Source organism: Macaca fascicularis, chromosome 4, assembly GCF_037993035.2.
Source record: "Macaca fascicularis isolate 582-1 chromosome 4, T2T-MFA8v1.1".
NCBI classification, from domain to species: domain Eukaryota; kingdom Metazoa; phylum Chordata; class Mammalia; order Primates; family Cercopithecidae; genus Macaca; species Macaca fascicularis.
Genome location: NC_088378.1, coordinates 8,841,769 through 8,868,821, shown reverse-complemented (window position 1 = coordinate 8,868,821; position 27,053 = coordinate 8,841,769). Strand labels below are relative to the sequence as shown.

Sequence of the window (27,053 nt, the reverse complement as noted above, 5' to 3'; positions counted from 1 at the left end):
TTTAGGGCAGTACTACTTAAAGCACAGCCCCTGGGCCCGCAGTATTAGTATCACCTGAGAGCTTGTTAGACCTGCAACTTCTCAGCTTCCATCCAAGGCCAAATGTTCTGGGCCCAGGAATCTGTGATTTTATAGGTCCTCAGGTGATTCTGATGAGCACTAAAGCTTGAGTGGCACTGCTATAAAAATTACTTCAATGACTCATTCTAGTTCTTGGACGTCCTCTTACAAATCTTAGTGTGACATGCTTGCGTTCTTGGTACCAACCGTGTAACCAGTTATTCATGTACATCATGTTGTCACCTCTCATGTTAACCAGTTATCTTTTGCCAACTAAAAAGACTTGAAAGGCACCTTCTCGGGTTTCAGAAGTTTCCACTTGTTTCAATAACATGTGTGGCTACAGCCCAGCTATTCACCCGTTAGAGCCCTCCCACATCCAGCCAGCACTTATATCCTTCGAAGCTGAATTTGAAGACTCTGGAAGTACAGAAAATTGGAATTTCTTTTAATCTGTTTTTCTGAGGCAGAGGTTTTCAATCATTGTATAACCAAGGATCATTTGTGTCTTTCCAAACGACAGATGTTGTATGTGTTTAATATGTGAAGTACGTAGACAGGAATTGTCTCAGGCTTCTGTGGTTGGCTCGGTGTGTTCACCTCTCACCAACCTGCCTCTGTTCTCCCACCCAGCATCCGATTGTTGCATGAGAACAACACGTAGGATCCATAATTGTAAGACTGGAAAATCGTAGCGATAGGGCAGAGTTTCTCAGAGTGTAATCAGTAGCAACATTTTGCGGCCTCTACCCCCAGACAAATACATCAGAATTTCTGGTCACAGAAAAGTAATGAAATAAGATTTATTTTTTTTCTTGCCATTCTGGCCATCAAAGAAACATGGAAAAGCATGCAAGATAATTCTGCACATGGCAGTCTGTGACTCTCTGCTCTAGTAACTTTACGCTATAATTTTTAGTGAAGAAAAATAATCATATAGGCATACTGTTTGCATATAGTCATTTCAAATCATTCCAAAGTCGTAACTCAAACCAAGAATGAACCAAGACATTTGAAGAGATGAAGTCTCATTTTCTCTGTATAATCTTAAATAAAGCATTCGTTCTAAAAGCTAAATGCACAGGAATTCTGATGAATGACTTACTATGTTTACAATTTTAAGGAATTTAGTAAACATGTCTCACCACTCTTCTAAGAGATTTTGAGGAAAACTACAGTTAACTGGACAAAAACTCCATCCTCAAAGAGATTCAAAGGCGAAGTCGGAACTGGAGTACAAACTAGCAAGTAACAAGGGAGAGTCCTAAGGGTTCTGAAAAGGATTCCTTCCGGTTCTAATGAGTAGGAGAGGATTACTTGTAGTTTAGTTGTTAGTTTAACACAGAGTTAAATCTGAAAGTTGACCTGGGATAAGCCATGTCTCTTTTCCCAATCCTTTACAGATGCAATATAACTACACAGAGGCCTTTCAGTAGCAGTATGTAGGGTACCAGGAAGTCACCCCCAGTCTGTAGTGGTGCAGGGAGAAGTGTATTAGGAGGGCACCCCTGCAGCCCCCAGCTGCACCATGTAGAGTTGCCTAAGCCAGTCCCTAGCCTGCAAAATGCACAAAGCTGGCAGACCACAAGACAGAGGGGTAAATGAGAAACATGGTGATCAGAGGTAAGATGTGACTCAGACATGGGTGGAAAGTAAAGGTGAAACAGCATGTCATCATAGGCCACACAGTACTCTGAAAGCTGCTGTCATTTACCGCATTCCACACATTTACTAGAATTTATTGTCTATTGTTTGGGTGGAAATAATTACACATTTCAATTTAAAAATAAAGAGAATATTATACATTTAGCAGAATTTTCTCAGTGCCTACTGGTACTTCAGACCCTATATAGAGAGAATACTATATTTTCTTAACAAAAAATTATGGTCTAGAGAGAAAGACAAAAAAAGTCAATTGAAAATGTCAATAATTCTAAGTTCATTCTCATAAAAGAAAATTCTGGAGAAGACCAAGGACAATTTTATGATAAAACAAAATAAGAAGAGTCAGATAAATATGTTTGATAAGATAGTAGAGACAGATGCACTAGGAAATGGATTAACGAATGTGAATATGTACAGAATATGATTATTGTGCTAAAATTGTTTTTAATATTCAGTAATAGGTAAAGGTTTAATTTTGTTCTAAACAATGTGATTTTTTTATTTTTAGTAAGAATTTTATTTTGGGAAATCAAAGAACTAGTAGATAGGTCTACTAACATAATAAATCCAATCTGTTACACAGTTGGTACCACTTTTGGTTTCAGCCCTACATTGGGGGACTTGAAACATATTGCCTATTGATGGGGAGGGATGACCGTACATGTTAGACATCCAGAAAAAATGCATAAATCTCAAAGAGGTGGTCTAAAATTCAGGCTTGGATACTATCTTCTACGGCAAAGGAAGAAAGGGAGAGGAGAAGACAAGAGTAAGGTTTGTTACGCAGATTATTAAGTTGGTGGCTTCTCAAGAATCAGAGTCTCCAGAGACTCTGTCCTTCTCATCCTAGTAAGGAGAGGGAGACACCCTTACAAATGGAGATTTCCTTGGTAGATATAAATTTCCCTTACAAAAGGGTGACTTCCGCTCTGTTTTTAGAGCTTGTCCTATGTCTACTGTTTCTCAAAATAATCAGCTCAAAATAATACTTATGCTAACATGGCATATTTTGGGGTGGTATATTCTGGTCTCATACACCCTCAAGGTGGAATTTTCCCTTGTTTGGTTTATAATGTTGGAGCACTGAGTATCCTTTAGTAGGGCTTGTTTTTCTCTAGAGGTGTCAATGTCAGAATGATCTTCTACATACTCTGGTTGAAACATCAGAATTGTGAGGAGCTTGGGTTTGATATTTATATTAATTTATCATATCCTGGATCACAAGGGCATTGCAGGGGTTTAGATTTATTTCATTTTTCCCCATTTTTGACATTTGTTTCCATTTCTCAGTTTTTCTTTCCAGACCTGAGGTGCCCAGCTCACATGAAGCAGAGCCTCTTTCCCTCCCACAGTCATCTCAAGATCACCAGAGCATCAGCTAATGCCTTACTTTCTGGGTTTATCTACTCCTGTATTTAAAGATGTTGCTTCTACATTTTCACTTGTCCTTGAAAATTATCTTTTTTTTTATTTTTTGCAAGCTCATTGAAAATTTTTAATTCCTTAAATTTTATTTAGTAATTTTAGTGGGAGGCATTTCTTATTACGTCAGGCTTCCATCTTGCAGGTCCCAGAACTTTCTGACACTGTGAAGGCCATACCAGCCCACAACTGCCAGGATCTATTGTATGTGGGAGGAAAATCAACTTCTACCCTGTAAAGTCATTGTGATTATTTTGTGTATTCTGTCAGACACAGTAAAAATTAATTCTATTACACCTTTGACTATTTAGAGAATAAAAGACTAAGAGACACATATTAATATTTTAAAAATAACTAAACAATAACCATCTTTTCCAAAGAAAAGCATTTTGAAATGGGTGGTAGAACAGAGAAGGAAGAATCCTTTCACACTAAGGATGTCATTGCCATTGGAATATGTGGCTTGAGAAACTACAAATGGCTCGATTAGCTTTCAAAATCTTTCTACTTTTTAGAATTTTTCTACATCACTAGAAACATATCTCTTCTATTTAATCTCAATGTGAAAACCTGTTTCATAGTACTTATAATAAGTGCATTCTCAAATTTTACATCAAAGTACTCCACCTACAGTGATGTCTCCTTGGAGTGAATTACAGACTCAAATCCAAAACGTATCGACACTAAATATGCACCTGGTGAGGCCATGCTCCATGGAGACTGCACTAAACAAACAAACAGAATGCTCTAATACTCTTAGGGCATTCCAATTACCTGGACTGCCAGCTGGTGGTGAGTCATTCCTGCTGTCAGTGTGCAGAATGACAGCCAGTCCCACAGAGTCTCCTGGGAGGACTGAGCTGCTGAGGTCCACCCGAGTCAAGCTCTGGGGCTCCCGCTCACAGCCTCCCGCCGTGTTTCTGGCGTTGTCGCCTCCAGTTGCATTCATTTCTTGACCTTTTCTCCGTGGTCTCTGAACAATGTGAACGATGCTCTGCTGATCCAGGTCACAGTTCTGTTTGGGAGCAAGGTGGAAAAAAAACAAGGAAATGGCAAACATGAAATGCCAGATAGAGTTTAACTTGTCCTCAGTGTTAGAAGGGAAGGGAAAGTGACATGTAATTGACCAGCTTAGGCACATGTTTGGCCACAGCACTTACACACTACACATGGTAGACAAACAACACTGAACTGGGGCCAGAAACAGAAATTTGGGGATACGTGAAACACAACAGAACGCTGAAGTCATATTCAAAAGGACATGAAATCTACCAGGAAAAAAAAAATTACCAAAGTGGATCTATAAGCACAGTGAAAACAATAATTCTTTTTTTATTTTTTCCCCGAGATGGAGTCTCACTCTGTCATCCAGGCTGGAGTGCAGTGGTGCCATCTCAGCTCATTGCAACCTCCACCTCCCGGGTTCAAGCAATTCTTCTGCCTCAGCCTCCCGAGTAGCTGGGATTACAGGCGGGTGCCACCACGCCTGGCTACTAAAAATATTCTTAAATAATAAAACTGATTGACATCAGAATTGATATGTCATTCTTTTCTTTTTTATAAAAGTACAGAAAGTTATTATCAATTAGAGGGCATTTCCGTACAGCATTGGAAATGAATGTGTTTGAGTAGACTCCACACACACCCCTCCACGGGCACCAGAACACACATCGTTACACCAGTGGGGAAGCAAGGCAGGAGCACACTCCTGCCACCCACGGTTCATTCTCTCTCGGTCGATTTAACTATGAAAATCAGCAAACATTTACAAAAAGGTTTTGCATCTATATATTGACACGTAGGAACAGAAGAAGACTTTAACATTTTCTAGCATAAAAATTAAAAGTCAGATTATTTGCCAGGACAAGAACTAGGCTACCCTAAATGGAATTCTAGTTTCAGAATATCTACTACATAGGGCCGCCCGCGGTGGCTCAGGCCTCTAATCCCGCACTTTGAGAGGCCGAGGTGAGTGGATCGCCTGAGGTCAGGAGTTCGAGAAGAGCTTGACCAACGTGGTGAAATCCCGTCTCTACTGCAAATACATTAGCCGGGCGTGGTGCTGTGTGCCTGTAGTCCCAGCTACTTAGGAGGCTGAGGCAGGAGAATCACTTGAATGCCCACCCCCATCCCCCCACCAAAAAAAAAAAAAAAAAAAGAATATCTACTACATAGAAGCAGTTACTGATCTGCTTGCTACCCTCTTAAGACACAGCAAGGACCTTACTCTCTCAGCAAATCGATGTGGCCGGGCACAGTGGCTGACGCCTGTAATCCCTGCACTTCAGGAGGCTGAGGTGGGCGGATCACTTGAGGCCAGAAGTTTGTGACCAGCCAGGGAAACATGGTGAAACCTCGTCTCTACCAAAAATACAAAAAAATTAGCCAGCTCTGGTGGCATGGGCCTGTAATCCCAGCTACTTAGGAGGCTGAAGCAACATAATTGCTTGAGCCTGGGAGGCGGAGGTTGCAGCGAGCCGAGATCATGCCACTGCACTCCAGCCTGGGCAACAGAGCAAGACTCCATCTCAAAAAATATAAAGCAAAATAAAATAAAAATTAAAATGAATCAATGCCTTTCAAATACCTCTTGCCATTCTCATTTTAGGAATGCTCCCAGGACACTCAAATGAAATGCATCCATAACTAACAGCAGTAAATGATGCCCTCCCCTGCTGCTTTCTCAAGCTCTTCTGTTGCCTTCACCATCAATGTCCCTCGAACAGTGATGCCCAGCACTCACCAACAATCTGACCACAAATACAACGGCTGGAGTCTGGCTCCTCCATCCAGTACGGCACCAGGACACCCTTTGTCCTTAAATCCCATTCAGACCTCTTCTCTACTCTCACACCCTGGGGCTCCATCTCATCCCCAGGCCCTGTGCCCCTCCCGATCCCCATTCTCAGAGCTCCCAGCCTCTCCCCAGGACTGTTCCTACTCAGCAGGGGCCACTGTTCATCATTCTCTGACTTGAAGTCCTCCCCTGCATGATTTCCCTGGTTCTGTCAGGAAAAACCATCCCCCACATCACCCACTTCGAGCCTTCCCCTTCCACCTGAAAGTCTCATTATCCTCCCATGTTTTGTAATGGGCTGCAAGAGAATCACTATCTTGAATTTCACCTACCTAATCTTTGATATCGGCAAGGCACCAACAGTTAGCAATTCTGTCTCAGAATTACCCTTCACATCTTCAACTCCTTTATATCTCAATATTCACCTCCCCATTTTAGGCCTCCCTCACGATTACTCCTTTTACATCCAATATAGCCATACTCCAGTCCAATATGTACAAGAATTCTGGGTGTGTGTGTGCTACATAATCTTTCTAAAGTGTCTCAGTATTACTTGTAAAATGGACTGTAACATCTCCCATGTTCTTCGAGTGTATTTGTACTTTTTTCCTTTCTAGATCATGATCTAGATTTGATTTTTTATCTTCCTTACCCCTCCTATATTATATGTGTGGCAGATTAAACTATTCTTCAAAATTATGCACGCCCGTACATTAGTGTGCATACATCATGCTCCCCACTTCCTCTCCCAGTGATTGTGCCCAGCCACTTGAATGTCTTTGGCCAAAGGGACATTAGCAGATGTAATTGGAACCAGGGCTTTGTATTTGTCCCGCTGCTAAGGTCCATCAAAAGAACATCCCTGCTGGGCACAGTAGCTCACACCTGTAATCCAAGCACTTTGGGAGGCAGAGGCGGGTGGATCACTTGAGGTCAGGAGTTCAAGGCCAGCCTGGCCAACATGGTGAAACCCCACCTTTACTAAAAACACAAAAATTAGCTGGCTATGGTGGCGTGTGCCTGTAATCCCAGCTACTCAGGAGGCTGAAGCAGGAGAATCACTTAAACCCAGGAGGCAAAGGTTGCAGTAACCCGAGATCCCGCCACTGCACTGCACTGCATGGAGCGAGACTCCGTCGCAAAAAACAGAACCTCCGAGAAAGCTTCCACCTGTTCACACATGGCCCACACCTGAGTCCAACCCACAGAGGTGACCAAGTGCAGCCATAGTCACAGTATAAAGCAGGGACCTGTAGCTGAAGCCAGCCTGAGGCCATGGGCACCCCCACTGACCTGCAGGCACATGAGAAAGATGGCATGCTTTTATGGCACTGAGATTTGTGCTTGACTTTTGAGCAATAATGGCAGACAGTCCTCGATTTTCCATTCTACTTGGACAAGGTATCACTGTCTATGATCAGCTCCATGTCAGGTAGCACTCCTCTAGCTACACACAGCCTCTAGCCTAAGTCATTTCAAAGAAACTGGCATCAGGATCCGAGTATGCTCAAGGACCTGAGCTTTGCCACAGAAGGAAGAGTGGAGAATTAGCACCCTAGCCTATCCTGAGGTTTCTATCCACATTGTGTCCCTTCCTTTCCATGTTCAGGACTCAGGTACTTCCTGTGATCCTCCTAGAGAAAAGTAACAACTTTCTCCCTCATCTGAATCTAAAAATCTTTGCTTACTGTGCTCTTCTTATTGCAGTGGTTAGAGCTTGGACAGTATGTGTGTGTGTGTGTGTGTGTGTGTGTGTGTGTGTGTGTGTGTGTGTGTGTGTGTGTGTGTGTGTGTGTGTGTGTCTGAGTCTTATCTTCCAACTTATTTTAGAAATACTTGAGACCAACAACTTGGTCATACTAATATTTATCTATCACACAGTGCTTTGAAGCCAGGAGATGTAGAAACATATTTATGAATTTAAAAAGTTTGAAAAAGTGAATGACTGAAGGGAAGTAAGAAAGAATGAAGGAGTGAATGAATGAATGAATATAAACAGTCATGAGCTCAGTGTCCAAAGTGCCACAGAGGGAATCAGCAGAACAAGAAAGAAAGAACATAGAATTTGGACTCAAATTCTATGTCCTTTTCTATGTCAAGTCAAATGGACTTTTCTATGTCAAGTCAAATGGATTCAAGCTCTACATAATTCATTAGCTGTACGAATTTCGGCAAATGATTCTTCCTTCTCCAGCTTTCTGCCATTGACAATATATATCAACTTTGAAGGCTGTTTTGAAGATTCAAGGAAATGTAAAGAGCTCAGATCCCGATCCGCAATGATACATCGTTGGTAGTATTGTTACCATTTATGAGTTTTAGAAAACTAAAGAGGATGGCTCCCTAATCTTGTACATACATAAGGCCTCAGAATTCTGTTTAGCTGCTCACTTACACAATTCTGTTTGGAAAATATACAGAGAAGGCAGAATGAGAAGGAGCTATCAACGTGACAGTCCTACTGGTAGCATTCCAGCTTTCTGTGAACTAAAAATTGATACCAAAAAAAAAAAAAATCCTATATCATCATATAGCCAGATGCCATGAAACACAAGAAGAACCTGAGTGAATTTTCAGGGATGGCTGAAATGTGACAAATGTTGATGAAATCTAAAAGATTTCAAATCCAGATTTTCCTAATGCTTAGGGTAGAGCTGCAAAGGGGAAATGAAAGTCCTCAAACAGATTTCAGTAGTTACAGTGATCCTAATAGGACACATTTCCCTCAGTTGCCATCCCTGTTTCTGAGATCATTAATTGCTTAATCTTTGACTCTCATAGAAAATCTTGCTGGTCCCAGAAGCGGTGCCTTTGACAGATGGCGTACTCACACACCATGCTGGTTCAGTTCAAAGCCACATTCCATGGACAATACATTGGATGCAGTCCAGTTGTACAGCCACGCAACAGCCCCAAATACTATTTAGCTCTCCTAGTATACAAAACAATTCCTCAGATATGGGAGAAAGAGATTTTCGGTGGGAAGACATCAGAGTGCTCCAATATGGTTTTAAGCTACCCCAGAGCAGAAACAATGTCTTATTTATCTTTGTTTCTCCAATAAATAAAATATTACCTGTCAAAGAGAAAATGCTTAATACGGTTCTTTCTTTCTTTATAACAATATATTAATCCAACAAGTAAGGCAGTAACAAATTCTTTAGTGTAGACAAACCAAATAGGTATTTCTGTAACCAGGTTTGGTCTTACACTATCAAGCACAGCTGTTGACACCCATGGGAGACTGAGGGATCAGTATCTTGGGCTCTCTGTCTACAGGATCCTTGACACAGAAACATACCAGTATTAACAAAACATCCATGGGGTTTGTTTGTTTTTTTTTGCCAAATAATGATCAACTCTCATCTGGTTGGATATTATCCAACAATACACAAAAAAATTGATGTATTTTTCTTTTTCTAAAAAGAAGTTCCTTCAACGGCACATAGTTAAGATCCAAATATTTCAGATTCTTCCAAGCACTTAATAAAGAGTTATACAGATGGTCTCTAAAATTATTAATAATGATTCTAAAGTTGTTAACAATACTACATTATTTATACATTGCTTTCAGGAGTTATGGAAATAATTATGTTAGTAATAAAAAACATATATGATATACTCAGCCATATATTGAAATTGTTTATTATTCTCATACTCCTATGAGGGAGTAACTATCACCATCTGCTATGTCTGAATGTGTCCTCAAAATTTATTTGTTGCAACTTAACCGTCAATGTGATTGCATGAAGGGGTGGAGCCTCTAGAAGGTGATTAAATCACGATGGGGCAGAGCCTTCATGAATGGGATTAGCGCCCTTGTAAAGCAGTGCAAGTATTTGGCCTTCTGTCCTTTTTGCCCTTTTAGCTCTTCCCCTCTTCCAGCAAGTGAAGACACAAGATGAAGGCCCTCACCAGACACTGAGTGTCAGCACCTTGACCTTGGATTTCCCAGCTTTCAGAACTGTAAAAAGTAAATGGCTAGTTTTTATAAATTACTCAGTCTCAGGTATTTTGTTAGAGCAGGACAAAGAATACAAGACAACATCCATAAAGTGAGTGTGTAAATAGAGCTAGAATTAGTGTGTAAATCCATGAGAACTGTGCCTGGCACCGATAAAGCTGTTTTCAGATTACTTATTGTGGTTGCTGTTGATTCAACTTTACAGAAGACAAAGGGGAGCCACAGAGAAGTTCACGATGGGTTCAACAACACCCAGCTCCACAGTGTGAAGCCAGGGTAGGAACCCAGGTCATCGACCGCTCTGCTGGTCTTCGTTGACTCTGCTGAGAGGAAGTGGGGACTTGGATGAGGCAGACAGACTAGGACAAGTCTACAGGGGCCTATGGTGAAGACCAGGGTGTGGATACTGCAATGGAACCACCCCAGGTACAAAGGAATGATTCAGAGAAGAGCCAGATAGCTGAAATGTTAAAAAATGTGAGAAGACAGGATCTGAGACTGGGCTGTACAGGAGGTAGCAAAGTAAATATGAGTCCAGTGTGATTTTAAAAAGGAAAAAAAGAAAAAAAAAAGAATGAAAATAAGAACAAGTGGGTTGTAGAGGAATCAGTGAGAGTATGGAAAGTGAAAAGAAGATGGTATAGGTGAGCGGGTAACACACCTCGCAGACTCCAGATGCTGGTGCTGGCTCAAGGTAAAGTCTGTACCTCTGGAGATCCTGTTACCCCAGGGAAGACAGCACTTATCACATTGTACTATAGTTTCTTTGTATGTGTTGCTCTCTGTTACCAGACAATACTGTGTTTAAGAAAAAATACTGCAACTGTGTCTGTAGAACCTACCGTAGTGACCTGTTCATAAAACACACTCCCCTGTGTCTGCTGAATCATCCTGTAAAGCACATACCTAGAAGTGAGGACACATTTCAGATGGCATTAGTAATTTACCCAAGTCAAGTAAGATGCATAACTGGGGAATGAAAGAGCCAGGCCTGTAGCCTCAGTTTTCTGGCTCTGAGCCCGATGCTGTATTTCAAACATCCCACGTTGGACTGTCCACTTCTCTGTGCTTATGATATAAGTAGACGTGTTGGCAGAAGTGCCCAGCCAGTGTACTTTTATAAGCATAGTGATCAGTCTATACTCCTTGGTACACTTACTGTACCACTGTCTGTGGTCTGTAAAGTAGGTTGGGCTGTCTTTAATATCTTCAGTATTTTTCATTCATTTTCAATTCCTTCTAAATCTGTTAAACTCTACTTCCTCATACAAAATGCTTAAAATCATTTCGGTGTATAGCCAACAAACATATGAAATAATGTTCAAAATCACGAGTGATCAGGGAAAGGCAAATCAAAACCACAATGTGATACTGCCTTACTCCTGCAAGAATGGCAATAAAAAAAATCAAAAATAGGAGATGTTGGCATAGATGCGGTGATCAGGGAACACTTCTACACTACTGGTGGGAATGTAAACTAGTACAGCCACGATGGAAAACAGTGTGGAGATTCCTTAGAGAACTAAAAGTAGAACTACCATTTGATCCAGCAATCCCACTACTGGGTATCTACCCAGAGGAAAAGAAGTCATTATATGGAAAAGATACTTGCACACACAAGTTTATAGCAGCATAATTCACAATTGCAAAATCGTGGAACCAACCCAAATGCCCACCAATCAACGAGTGGATAAAGAAACTGTGTTATATAAATACGATGGAATACTACTTGGCCATAAAAAGGAATGAATTAATGGCATTCACAGCAACCTGGATGGATTGGAGACTATTATTCTAAGTGAAGTAACTCAGGAATGGAAAACCAAACATCGTATGTTCATACTGATACATGAGAGCTAAGCTATAAGGACACAAAGGCGTAAGAATGATACAATGGACTTTGGGGACTTATGGGAAAGGGTGGGAGGGGAGTGAGGGATAAAATACAACATATATGGTGTAGTATATACTGCTTGAGTGTTGGGTACACTAGGATCTCACAAATCACCACCAAATAACTTACATAAACAAATGCCATCTGTACCCCAATAACTTATGGGAAAAAAATCATTTCAGTGGAAGGCTGTCATTCTTTCTAATGTGGAATAACTTTACATTTTAAAGACTGAAAATCTCTGATTTTTATTTAGATTTTTAATAGCCTACATTTTTTATCTAGAAAAGCAATACGATCAGCCAAGAATGATCAGATAAAAAGACTAATTTAAAAGTCAATAGTGTTATCAGATTTTAATGTTAAAAACATTTTTACATTGAGTACTTTCTTAAATAACTTTGAAGAAACACTTTTAGTAACACCTTAAATTTTCCTTTTTTTGTGCTGAACGATCTTGGCATTCTTTCTATTTGTTGCTTCTTCTGAAGATAACTTCTAACAAACAGATTTTTCTTTTTTTTTTTAAGGCAGTGTCTCACTCTGCTGCCCAGGCTGGAGTGCAGTGGCATGATCAAGGTTCGCTGCAGTCTCCAACCCCCAGACTCAAGTGATCCTCTCATGGCAGGCTCCTGAGTTGCTGAGACTACAGGCACATGCCACTACACCTGGCTAATTTTGTAGTTTTTTGTTTTTTGTTTTTTTGTAGAGATGGGATCTCACTTATGTTGCCCAGGCTGGTCTCAAATTTCTAGGCATAAATGATACTCCTGCCTTGGACTCCCAAACACTGCGATTCCAGGCCGGAGCCACTGCACCTGGCTTTAAGCAGATGTGGTTGGAAGCCCATCACAGTTTTTAATAATGTATTTTCTATGCCAAGGAAAGACAAAGTGGCAATCATTTAATAAGTTAGGCCGGATGCGATGGCTCACATCTGTGCTGCCAGCACTTTGGGAGGCCAAGGAGGGCAGATCACTTGAGGTCAGGAGTTTGAAACCAGCCTGGCCAATGTAGAGAAACCCATGACTACTAAAAATACACACAAAAAAATTAGCTGGACGTGGAGGTGCAAGCCTGTAATCCCAGCTACTTGAGAGGCTGAGGCAGGAGAATCTCTCAAACCCAGGATGTGGACATTGCAGTGAAATGAGATAGCACCACTCCACTCCAGCCTGGGCTACAGAGCGAGACTCCATCTCAAAAAAAAAAAAAAAAAAGGTATTATTTAAAGGTGTTTTTTAATGTAATGGCTAAGAACTATTTTCTTTGGTCACTGCTAACAATGCAATGTATTTCAAGACAAGATGAGCCTAGAGATTTTCACAGTGAGTCAGAATAATCAAAAAGGGAATTTTTCCCGTTGATATTTTTTCTCTTGAATTCCAGTTCCCCTCCATAGTTTCCAATGAATACTAAATGCCAATTTATATTAATTGGATGAGAACAGAAACAATCCTTTCAGACTGATCCTTCATTAAAAAAAGGGGGACTTCTAAAAGATGAATACTTTGTGATTTAGCCTTTGAATTTATTTCACATTTCTCACTACTAGTTTTCATTATAATCAAAAATATTATGCTGTGTAAAGATACAGAAAGGCCCCTTCTCTGGTTCCCAAAGGCCGAGCAATACAATTATTGTGAAAGGTCAATTAGCCACACACTAATTGGCCAGCGCAGGCCTAGGCCTTGTCACCTCCATTTCCCTCCCACTATAGGCCTGGGCCCTTTCTGCTGCTCAAGAGAACCCTGCACCAGAGGGGCTCTTAGGGGGCGGGGGGAAGCAGCTCAGGAATCATTCGATTTCGCTACATACCAGCAACTGCAGTAAGTGATTTAATTGTGAAGAGCAGAGGACAGTGCTGTTTGAGCAAGTAGGGGCAGGATTTCACTTCTCTGTGCTCCCTCTTTCTTAATTACAAAGGATATCGGATCACCAAAACTATGACCATTAAACCCACTTTAAAATTGTCATTTATATTGTCAACATTGCAAGAAATGCCTCAAGTATCACTTCTTTAAATATTATTTTATTACTAGTTGTGGCAAATATTATGAACACTTTAAAATATATACATTTTATTTGACAGAGTTAAATTCATGTTTTAAAAGCCATGGAATACACTGTATAGAATTACTGGGGTCACGGTTTGAGAGCTTGACAACACACTCTCTTGATGAAGCTGACCCGGAAACTCAGGTACGTCCAGGAGGTCAGCACTACCCGACAGAAGCATATGCGACTTTACACCACACTCCCGAAATTCCAACGGTGGCAATTAACACTCACAATCGTATACCTCTGTGATCACAAAACAACATCTGCACAAGGTGTTAACTGCGGAATTATTTACAATAGAAAATTATCAGCCGAGTGCTGTGGCTCACGCCTGTAATCCCAGCACTTTGGGAGGCTGAGGTGGGCAGATCACCTGAGGCCAGGGGTTCAAGACCAGCGTGGCACACATGGCAAAACCTGGTCTCTACTAAAAATACAAAAATTAGTTGGGTGTGGTGGTGTGTACCTGTATTCCCAGCTACAGGCTGGGAGGCTGAGGCGGGAGACTTGCTTGAGCCGGGAGGCGGAGGTTGCAGTGAGCCTAGATCAGGTCACTGCACTCCAGCCTGGGTGCAGAGTGAGATCTGTCTCAAAAAAAAAAAAAAAAAAAAAGAAGGAAAAGAAGAAAGAAGAAAATGTTCAGAAACAAGTGAAATGCCTGACCACAGAAGACAAGTATAATCTGTGACTAAAAAGAAAACAAAGCAGAAAATAGAATATAGTAAGGGACTTTCTATGTCAGAAGCAAAGAAAATTAAGAACATACAAAAGTAGGTGTTTTTGTAAAAGGAAACGTAGAAAGGATAAAATTGAAGTTAATGAAAATGGTTACCTATGAGAGGGTAGGGAAATGGGTTAAAGGGATCAAATGGGAGCCATGTTTCCCTAATGTGCCTTTATCTGCAGTTTCAGGTGTGAGGCATGGAAATGTTTCAAACAATCAAAACAATACTTATTAAATAAAAAGGAGGAAAAAAGCAAGCCCTAAAACGGAAAATTACTAGAAACATATTGAGCTAATAATGTCAGTACATAAATAAAAGGAGTTCAAGTAACTTTTGGACGTAGTGTTCCGTATATCCTTTACTACAAATACAAGAATCCAAAAGAAATTTTGTACTTCATTTACTAAGTTGATTACTGGTATGATATAGGTGTAGGAATTTGGAAACTATTTGTATTTATGTTAAGATGAAAAATTACTAAACTTACTGATGTTTTTGGAAATCAAGTTTTTCACAGTGGCAGAAGAAGGTGAGAAGGAGCTTCATGATGTTGGAGTTGAAATAAAGGGAACAAAATGTACTTATGAATTTCAAAAAATACTGTTCATTGAGGGGAAATTCCACACCTATCTAGAAGTTGCAGAATAATGAGACCCATGTATCTCTTCATCACCTTATTCAACACTTATTAACTTTAGTCCAACCTTGTTTAATCAGAATCAATTATCATTCATAATTGATATTATCAATATCACTACCCACTTTCCCTTCCTATATTATTTTGAGACAAAGCTCAGATATCATATTATTTACTCAACAAAAATGATCAATATGTATCTCTATGAAGGAGGAGTTTTCCTATGAAATATAACTAGAATACCACTAGAGGATCTGAAAAATTACAAATAAGCATTTAATGACATCAAATATTTATGTGTTCATAATTTTAATTGTTTCCAAATCTGTCTGAATTGAGATCCAAACAAGGTCCACATTTTGGGACTGGAAGGAATATATTTTATATCTCCTTTTAATTTAATTTAATTTTTAAATTTTTATTTAATTTATTTTTATTTTTTGTGAGACAGGGTCTCCCTCTGTCACTCAGGGTGGAGTTCAGGCATGATCAGGGCTCACTGCAGTCTCGGCTCCCTGGGCTCAGGTGACTCCTCACCTCAGCCTCCCCAGTAGCTGGGACAACAGGAACATGCCTCCACACCCAGCTAATTTTTTGTATATGCCATACAGACAGGGTTTTGCCATGTTGCCCAGGCTGGGTCTCAAACTCCTGGGTTCAAGTGATCTGTTGCCTCAGCCTTCCAAAGCGTTGGGATTACAGGTGTGAGCTAGTGTTCCTGGCGTTCAATGTTTTTTATTAAGACATAATTAACGTATTGTAGTTCTCCCTTTCAAAGTGTATAACTCAGCAGTGTTTAGAATATTTGCAAGGTTGTACGGCCATCAACACGCTCTAATTTCAGAACATTTTCCCTTAAGTTGCTATTATTTTATAAGTTCCCTCACCCATCTCTCTTCCTGTCTTTACAATTAAATTTAAAGAAAAATGGTTAATCCATTGTAGAATTTTTCACAATCTGAATTTTGCCAGTTGCATATGGGTGGTATTACTGAACAAGTTTCTACATTGTCCTTATTTCTTAAAAATTTATATTTGTTTCTACAGGCTTGACTAGGATTAGGCTTAATATGTTTTGCTGGGATTCCTGTAAGGAATTAATATGTTTTGCTGGGATTCCTGTAAGGAATTAATATGTTTTGCTGGGATTCCTGTAAGGAATTAATATGTTTTGCTGGGATTCCTGTAAGGAATTAATATGTTTTGCTGGAATTCCTGTAAGGAATTAATATGTTTTGCTGGGATTCCTGTAAGGAATTATATGTTTTGCTGGGATTCCTGTAAGGAATTATATGTTTTGCTGGGATTCCTGTAAGGGTGCTGCTGTGTTCTTCCAGCAGGAAGCACTATCTGGCTATGCTTGAATCTGACTACATTTGGGTGTCTCATTTCTTGATGTTTGAAGCTGCTGATTCTTTACGCAAGATATGCTAAAATTGTAAAACAGTGATCTTTTAATATTATCACTTCTTCTCCAACTATTAGGTAAAATATTTCTATCAAGATAAATTTTCCCTCAATAACTATTTTGTTATGCAGTGATAAATTTTGTATAGGAAGGCAGAATAAATGCTCTATTCTTTTCTTGGTTTATACATTTTCAAAATAAGTTGACTCTAGCAATGAATAAAAATGCAATTTTTAAAAGCATTATGAAGAAATTATAGAAAAGGCCAGGCGCGGTGTTTCATGCCTATAATCCCAGCACTTTGAGAGGCCAAGGCGGGCGGATCACCTGAGATCAGGAGATCGAGACCCACCTGACCAACATGGTGAAACTCCATCTCTACTAAAAATACAAAAATTAGCCTGGTGTGGTGGTGGATGCCTGCAATCCCAGCTACTTGGGAGGCTGAGGCAGAAGAACCATGTGAACCTTGGAACCGGAGGTTGCAGTGGGCCAAGACCACACCATTGCACTCCAGCCAGGGTAACAAGAGTGAAAATCCACCGCAAAAAAAACCACAAAAATTATAGACATACACATATTAATGATGTCCATCGACTGAACTTATTGTTCTGATTGGTGGCTATCTGTAGTTAACTGGAACATCTTAGAATGGGATCCTGACCTGTGACCGAGGCACAAGACTCTTTGGTAGCTTCCTTGCCATCTTGTATGACAAGAGACTCCAGTCTGCATTGAACACTTTTTGTTCTAGGCCTGTAATAATTCATCCTGACAAATAAAAATGGTCTTTTAAGATGACTAGGTGGATGGTTAGAGATACTCATTGCTACTGGATTCATAAAGGTTTGACAGCTTTTTCAGTGACAATAGGTATGTTTTGTTCATTTTTAAAGATAAAATACATCATGAATTCAATCTGATATTTCCCAGTCAAATTGAGGAGTAGCAGGGTTTTAAATAATCTCCTTTGTCTTCCATCTTTTTTTTTTTTTTTTTTTTTTTTTTTTTTTTTTTTTTTTGAGACGGAGTCTTACTCTGTCACCCAGGCTGGAGTGCAGTGGCCGGATCTCAGCTCACTGCAAGCTCCGCCTCCCGGGTTTACGCCGTTCTCCTGCCTCAGCCTCCCGAGTAGCTGGGACTACAGGCGCCCGCCACCTCGCCCGGCTAGTTTTTTTGTATTTTTTAGTAGAGACGGGGTTTCACCGTGTTAGCCAGGATCGTCTCTCGATCTCCTGGCCTCGTGATCCGCCCGTCTCGGCCTCCCAAAGTGCTGGGATTACAGGCGTGAGCCACTGCGCCTGGCCTGTCTTCCATCTTAATCTACTTTCCTCTTGTTCAAAATCATGAAAATGAAATGATTAGATGTCACATAATTATTCATTTTTTTAGACTACATTATATACACAATGTGAATGATACCATTAAATTGATTACTAATCATAGTTTAAGTCTTTCTGCTTGTAGTTCTTTTTGTCTTGGGATGTACCTCATTAAAGATGTATAGTCAAATTGCTGTATTCTAAAGTCATTTGGAATAATGTGGCTGTGATTACAACTAAAGATACTTGCATTCATTTCTTTGACTTTATTTTTGATTCTTAGAACTTTCTATTTAAAATATTTAATTCTGTTTTATAATTATGGAAAATATTTTCAAGTTTCTAAAGTCAAACTTTAAAAACATAAAACTATCAAAGATGTCTCATTTCTACTTTTGTGTATTTAATATGTTCACTATCTTTTTGTTTGTTTTTAGATTTCTATTTTACCTCTTTAACAGAAACTGGTGTGTGGGTATGTGTGTGTGTGCGCGCGTGTGTGTGTGTGTCTTTAAGCATGTTTCTTAGATAATTGATAATTTTTCACTAAAATTCTTTTTTCACTTAATTTATCCTACAGTTAATTCTATAGTAGTATATAGACATTTCCTTATTCTTTTTCACAACCATGCAGTGACCTCATGTGTGGATAAATCATAGTTTATTCATCCAATACTGTATGTTCTATGACAAATGAGATTCCACTGGCCAAGTTTGGGAAAATAATAGATTGATAACAGATTATAATACATTAAAGAAAAAATCCATGAATATATGACAAGACTAAAAAAGTATATGTGTGAGGAGTAAGAAAGAGTTCTTCTATACAGAAAAACAGAATAAATATGGCAAGAACTGTCAGCATCAGGCAATCATATATTTGAAGGCACTGATATAATAATTAATTCACTCAAGGATCACCAGTAGAAGCTACAGCAAATGGATCAAAGATTGGTGGGAACAGGGATATTTACAGTTTCAAAGTATCTGCCGACAGATTCCCTAATAATTTCATAACAGGAGGGTTATTTCTGCAACGGGAGATTTGGCAGGCATCACTGTAACTAAGGATCGCACGGGTATTGTCAGTTACAAAGGGTTCAGCATTAATGACAACAAAGTTTAACCCAAATTTAACAATGAAGAGACAATAAAACAAATCAAGTTTGCAGGATGATGCTGCAAACAACTGGCCCTTACATTTCAAATTTTTGAAGGTGCAAATAAGGTGTGTGTGAGAAGACTGTTCTATACTAAAGCAAAATAAAGACACATGATAACTGAATGTGATCTGTATATCTGATTAAAACAATTTGGTCAAAACAATTTTAAAAATTATCCAAAGCATTCAAAGAACCTTTAAAATTCATCAGTAAATAAATAAACAAACATTAAAAAAGGACCAAAGACTTTAACAGATATCTCACCAAAGAAGATAGAGAGATGGCAAATAAGTATGCTCCACATCTTATGTCCTCAGGGAGATGCAAATTAACACAACAAGATACCACTACACACCTATTAGAATAAATCCCAGAACAAAGACAACACTAAGCACTGGTGAGGACGTGGAATAACAGAACTCTCATTCACTGCTACTGGGAATGCAAAATGGTATAGCCACTTTGGAAATCTGGTGGTTTCTTACAAAACTAAACATACTATGACCATACAATGCAGCAATACCTGGACTATTTACCCAAAGGAGCTGAAAACTAAAATCATGTCCACACAAAAGCCTGCACACAGATGTTTACAGCAGCTTTCTTCAGGATTGCCAAAATTGTATGCAACCAACACGTTCTTCATTAGGTGCATGGATAAACTATCATACCGGACAATGGAATATTATTGAGCACTAAAAATAAATGAACTATCAAGCCAGGAAATGACATGGAGGAACCTTAAGTGCATATAACCAAGTGAAATAAACCAACTTGAAAAGGCTACATATTATATGATTCCAATTTGAAAAGGCCACATGTTGTATTATACGACATTCTGAAAAAGGCAACACTATAGAGACATTGAAAATAGCAGTAGTTGCCAGGGACTGAGGGATGATGGAGGGATGAATAGAGACAGCACACAGAATATGTAAGGCAGTGAAAACACTCTGGGTGATACTATGTTGATGGATAAATATCATTATACATTTGTCCAAACCCATAAAGTATACACCAAGAGTGAACACCCTGATGTAAACTATAAATGTGAAGTGATTAAAATGTGTCAATTTAGGTTTATCAGTTGCAAAAAATGCATCACTCTGGTGGGGGATGTTGATAATGGAGAGGGAATGGGCATGTTTGGGCAGGGAGTAGATGGGAAATACTTTCCTCTCTATGCTGTGAACCTAAAACTGCTATAAAAAAAATAAATAAAGGCTTAAAAAAAGCTATAAAGGACAACTTGGGAACAATTAGGAAGATATTTGAATATGGACTACAAAAGAAATATCATTGTACTGATGTTAAATTATTTGAAATTTACATCACACATTACAGTGGCTACACAGAAAAAATGTCGTTTGCCTTTGCAGATATAGACTGAAGTGTTTAGGACCAAAATGTCAGGCTATCTGCAATTATGGTTAGCCTCTTGAGAGACGGAAGAAAGAAAGGAGGGGAAGGTGTGAGTGAGGGAGGCAAAGAAAGATAAAGCAAATGTGGCAAAGTGTTAACAGTTGGGGAATCTGGAGAAGGGTTGTACAGATATCTGTGATAAATAGTTTTATTTATTTATTTACTTATTTTTAAAGGTTTGAATCTCCTAAAATATCTTCATATTCAGTCACTAAATGGAAAGTACCTATTGAAAATAAGAAATGTGGGCCAGGTGAGGTGGCTCACGGCTATAATCTCAGGACTTTGGGATGCTGAGATGGGTGGATCACTTGAGGTCAGGAGTTCAAGATCAGCCTGGCCAACATGATGAAACCCTGACTCTACTAAAAGTACAAAAAATTAACCAGGGGTGGTGGCAGGAGCCTGTAATCCCAGCTACTTGGGAGGCTGAGGCAGGAGAATCACTTGAACCTGGGAGGCTGAGGTTGCAGTGAGCCAAGATTGCACCATTGCACTCTAGCCTGGGTGACAGAGTGAGACTCCATTAAGAAAACAAAGAGAGAGAGAGAAAGAAGAGAGAGGGAAAGAAAGAAAGAAAGAGAGAGAGAGAGAGAGAGAGAGAGAGAGAGAGAGAGAAAGGGAGGAAGGGAGGAAGGGGAAGGATCCTGTGTCTTAATCCTGAGTTCTAATTTGATTGCCTTGTGGTCTGAGAGGCTGTTTGTTATAATTTCTGTTCTTTTGCATTTGCTCAGGAGTGTTTTACTGCCAATTATGTGGTCAATTTTAGAACAAGTGCTAAGTGGTGCTGAGAAGAATGTATATTCTGTTGATTTGGGGTGGAGAGTTATATCGATGTCTATTAGGACCACTTGGTCCAGAGCTGAGTTCAAGTCCTAAATAACCTTATTAAGTTTCTGTCTCATTGATCTGTCTAATACTGATAGTGGGGCGGTAAAATCTCCCCACTATTATTGTGTAGGAGTATACATCTCTTTGTAGGCCTCTAAGAACTTGTTTTACGAATATGGGTGCTGCTGTATTGGGTGCATATATATTTAGGATAGTTAGCTCTTCTTGTTGCATTGATCCTTTTACCATTATGTAATGCCCTTCTTTGTCTTTTTTGATCTTGTTGGTTTAATGTCTGTTTTATCAGAGACTAGGATTGCAAACCCTCCTTTTTTTGCATTCCATTTGCCTGGTAAATATTCCTCCAACTGTTTATTTTGAGCCTATGTGTGTGTTTGCACGTGAGAAGGGTCTCCTGAATACAGCACACCGATGGGTATTGACTCTTTATCCAATTTGCCAGTCTGTGTCTTTTGACTGGTGGCATTTAACCCATTTACATTTAAGGTTAATACTGTTATGTGTGAATTTGATCCTGCATTCATGATGGTAGCTGGTTATTTTGCACATTAGTTGACACAGTTTCTGGAAACTGAACAACCTGCTCCTCAATGACTACTGGGTAAATTATGAAATTAAGGCAGAAATACAAAGTTCTTTGAAACCAGTTAGAACAGAGACAATGTACCAGAATCACTGGGACACAGCTAAAGCAGTGTTAAGAGGGAAATTTATAGTACTAAATGCCCGCATCAGAAAGAGGGAAAGATCTAAAATTGACACCGTAACATCACCATTAAAAGAATTAAAGAAGTAAGAGTAAACATATTCAAAAGCTAAAAGAAGGCCGGGCATGGTGGCTTACTCCTGTAATCCCAGCACTTTGGGAGGTTGAGGTGGACGGATCACTTGAGGCCAGGAGTTCAAGACCAGCCTGGCCAACATGGTGAAACCCTGTCTCTACCAAAAATACAAAAATTAGCTGGGCATGGTAGCATGTGCCGGTAATCCCAGCTACTCAGGAGGCTGAGGGAGGAGAACTGCTTGAACTGGGACCCGGGAGGTGGAGGTTACAGACAGCGGAGATTGTGCCACTGCACTCCAGCCTGGGCTACAGAGAGAGACTCCATCCAAAAGAAAAAAAGCTAGAAGAAAACAAACAAACAAAAAAAACAACTAAGATCAGAGTAGAACTGAAGGAGACAGAGACATGAAAAACCCTTCCAAAAAAAATCAATGAATGCAGGAGCTGTTTTTCTTTAAAAAAAAAAAAAAAAAGATTACCAAAATAGATAGATTGCAGCCAGACTAATAAAAAAGAAAAGAGAGAAGAATAAAATAGACACAATAAAAAATGATAAAGGGGATATCACCACTGATCCCACAGAAATACAAACTATCATCAGAGAATACTATAAACACCTCTATGCAAAAAACAAAAACAAAAACCAAACAATCTAGAAGAAATGGATAAATTTCTGGACACATACACTCTGCCAAGACTAAACCAGGAAGAAGTTGAATCCTGGAATAGACCAATAAGAAGTTCTGAAATTGAGGCAGTAATTAATAGCCTACCAACCAAAAAAAGCCCAGGACCAGACAGATTCACAGTTGAATTCTACCAAAGGTACAAAGAGGAGCTGGTACCATTCCTTCTTACACTATTTCAAACAATAGAAAAAGAGGTAGTCTTCCCTAACCCATTTTATGAGGCCAGCATCATCCTGATTCCAAAACCTGGCAGAGACACAACAAAAAAAGAAAAATTCAAGCCAATATCCCTGAAGAACATCGATGTGAAAATTCTCAATAAAATACTAGCAAACCAAATCCAGCAGCACATCAAAAAGCTTCCCCACCATAATCACATCAGCTTCATCCCTGGGATGCAAGGCTGGTTCAACATATTCAAATCAATAATCGAAATCACATAAACAGAACCAATGACAGAAACCACATGATTATCTCAATAGATGCAGAATATGCCTTCGATAAAATTCAACACCCTTCATCCTGAAAACTCTTGATAAACTAGGCATTGATGGAACATATCTCAAAATAATAAGAGCTATTTACGAGAAATCCGCAGCCAATATCCTACTGAATGGGCAAAAGCTGGAAGCATTCCCTTTGAAAACTGGCACAAGATAAGGATGCCCTCTCTCACCACTCACATTCAACAGAGTATATGGAAGTTCTGGCCAGGGCAATCAGGCAAGAGAAAAAAATAAAGCGTATTTAAATGGGAAGAGAGAAAGTCAAATTGTCTCTGCAGATGACATGATTGCAAATTCAGAAAACTCCATCGTCTCAGCCCCAAAATTCCTTAAGCTGATGGGAAAAAAAATCCATGCTCATGGATAGGAAAAATAAATACGGTGAATATGGCCATACTGCCCAAAGTAATTTATGGATTCAATGTTATTCCCATCAAGTTACCACTGACTTTCTTCACAGAATTAGGAAAAAATTCTTTAAATTTCATCTGGAAACAAAAAAGAGCCCATACAACCAAGACAATCCTAAGAAAAACAACAAATCTGGAGGCATTACACTATCTGACTTCAAATTATACTACAAGGCTACAGAAACCAAAACAGCATGGTACTGGTACCAAAACAGATATATAGACCAACAGAACAGAACGGAGGACTCAGAATAAACACCACACACCTACAACCATCTGATCTTCAACAAACCTGACAAAAACAAGCAATGGGAAAGGATTCCCTATTTAATAAATGGTGCTGGCAAAACTGGCTAGCCATATGCAGAAAGCTGAAACTGGACCCTTTCCTTACACCTTATACAAAAATTAACCCCCCAAGATGAATTAAACATAAATCCTAAATCCATGAAAACCCTAGAAGAAAACCTAGGCAATAAACTCAGGACATAGAAATGGGCAAAGACTTCATGACTAAAACACCAAAAGCAATGGCAACAAAAGCCAAAATTGACAAATGGGATCTCATTAAACCATGGGGCTTCTGCTCAGCAAAAAAGACTATCATCAGAGTGAACAGGCAACCTACAGAATGGGAAAAAAATTTGTAATCTATTCATCTGACAAAGGTCTAATAGCCAGAATCAATAAGGAACATAAACAAATTTATAAGAAAAAAACAACCCCATCAAAAAGATACAAACAGACACTTCTCAAAAGAAGATATTTATGCAGCCAACAAACATGAGAAAAAGCTCATCATCACTGGTCATTGGAGAAATGCAAATCAAAACCACAATGAGATACCATCTCACGCCAGTTAAAATGGTGATCACTAAAAAGTCAGGAAATGACAGATGCTGGTGTGGATGTGGAGAAACAGGAATGCTTTTACACTGTTGGTGGGAGTGTAACTTAGTTCGAGCACTGCGGAAGACAGTGTGGCCATTTGACCCAGAAATCCCATTTGACCCAGAAATCCCATTACTGGGATTAAATCCAAAGGATTATAAATCATTCTACTATAAAGGCTCATGCACATGTTTATTGCAGCACTGTTTACAATAGCAAAGACTGGGAACCAACCCAAATGTCCATGAATAATAGACTGGATAAAGAGAATGTTGCACATATACACCATGGAATACTATGCAGCCATAAAAAGAATGAGATCATGTCCTTTGCAGGGATATGGATGAAGCTAGGAACCATCATTCTCAGCAAACCAGCACAGGAACAGAAAAAAACACTACATCCATGCCATGAAATACAACTCAGCATAGTATTCCATGGTGTATAAAATGGATGAGTTCATGTCCTTTGCAGGGACATGGATGCAGCTGGAAATCATCATTCTGAGCAAACTTTCATAAGGACAGAAAACCAAACCCCACATGTTCTCACTCATAGGTGGGAACTGAACTATGAGAACACATGGACACAGGGAGGGGAACATCACACACTGGGGCCTGTCGGGGGTTGGGGGGCTAGGGGAGGGATAGCATTTGGAGAAATACCTAATGTAAATGATGAGTTGACGGGTGCAGCAAACCACCATGGCACATGTATACCTACGTAACAACCCTGCATGTTCAGCACATGTGTCCCAGAACGTAAAGTAAAATTTTAAAAAAATAAGAAAATAAGAAATGTGGTATTACTAAAAATTTTTAGGATGAAAAATTGTATGTATTTCATGCTATCTGTCATGAATTCAGCTATCTAACCTGCTATATCCTACACATAGCTTACAAACTGACCTAAGAAAGGAGGGGGAAATGAAAGCAAAATCCAAAGTTGCTTACAAAAAAGAAATCTTTGCTTTTGAATATGAGAAAGCTATTGTATAACTATAGATTACCAATATGGTTTAAAGAGAAGAATTGCAGTCAAATAACATAGCAAATGAATTAAAATTTTGCCGCTCATTACAGTTTTGAGAAGGTCTCTAAAGTGAATAAGCACAATGTCCAAAACAGTGACTCTGTAGAATCCTAAAACCCAGTTATGCAGTCTACAGCAGCAGTCCGGAATATTTCTGGCACCAGGGAGTGGTTTTGTGGTAGACAATATTGCCACAGATGGGGGCAGTGGGGGTGGGCGGTGGTTTGTGGATGAAACTCGTCCACCTCAGATCATCAGGCATTAGTAAGATTCTCGTAAGAAGCGCACAGCCTAGATCCCTCACACGCGCGGTTCACAAAAGGGTTCGCACTCCTGTGAGAATCTACTGCCATTGCTGATGGGACAGGAGCTCAAGCAGTCATGCTCATCTGCCCATGCTCACCCGCCGCTGTGCAGCCCAGGTCCTCACAGGCCACGGACAGGTTCTGGGGCCATGGGTGTTGGAGACCCTGGTCTAGAGCAACGCATGGACAAAAGCACTGCGTGAGTAATCAAGGTCAAAGGCAGAATTAATGGATGTTCTAAAATTTATTATGGTGGCAACATAACGAAACCTCTTAAACATTTTACAACAAAGATCCTGTCCATATCACAACCTTCAAACAGACATGGACTTCCATAAAAGAAGAGTCTATTAAAAAAAATAAAATCTACACTCTCCCAGATGTTCAACCAAAGTGATAAAAATGGAAACAATAGAGAATCACATCTGCTAAAATCCATATTAGAAAGTATACAAATAAAAGTGCTTATGATAAACAGCTAGTGAGAATAAAGGGATACACTATTAAGCTATTTTGGCAGAATTTATCAATGTCTTAGATGTACATGTAGAAATTCTCACATATGTCCCCAAAAACACATGTACATGGATGTCCTTTGCAACCACAGTAAAAACCATGGCAACAATCTAAACAGCCATCAGTATTGGGCTGGCTGCCATTCATACACACAATTGGTAAACATTTGGTATAACTCTAGAAGTACACGGAAAAGAAGGCAGTCTATTTTTTAGATAAAATCAGCAAGTTGCAGAATAGCATGTACTATTATTATTAGCCCATTTGGCTGTATGTTGTATATCATTCTGTATATGCATTAACTTACTGGGTACACATAGCAAATTGTGATTAATTCTGACGAATGGGATTAAGTGATGGAAGAGAGGAATTTGTATGTTTCTGAAATTTTAAAATGTCTAAGCACACATTACTTTGATAATTTTAAAAAGACACCTGGGAAATTATTTGCAGGTAAAATACTCATTTAATTCCTGATAAACTTTACTTTTTTTTTTTTTTTTTTTTGGACAGAAAAGATAATGACAG

At 39.4% G+C, this 27,053-nt stretch overlaps 1 protein-coding gene across 7 annotated transcripts in view; it reads right to left on the bottom strand.

Moving 5' to 3' along the window:
- The window catches only part of PRKN (parkin RBR E3 ubiquitin protein ligase), a 1,364,839-nt gene that overhangs the window by 900,538 nt on the left and 437,248 nt on the right, over nucleotides 1-27,053 (bottom strand). For all 7 annotated transcript variants that reach the window (XM_065543170.2, XM_045390376.3, XM_045390380.3 and 4 more), the window contains one exon: nucleotides 3,922-4,162. In XM_065543170.2, coding sequence (XP_065399242.1) covers nucleotides 3,922-4,162 — 241 coding nt within the window. The remainder of the gene's footprint in view (nucleotides 1-3,921; nucleotides 4,163-27,053) is intronic.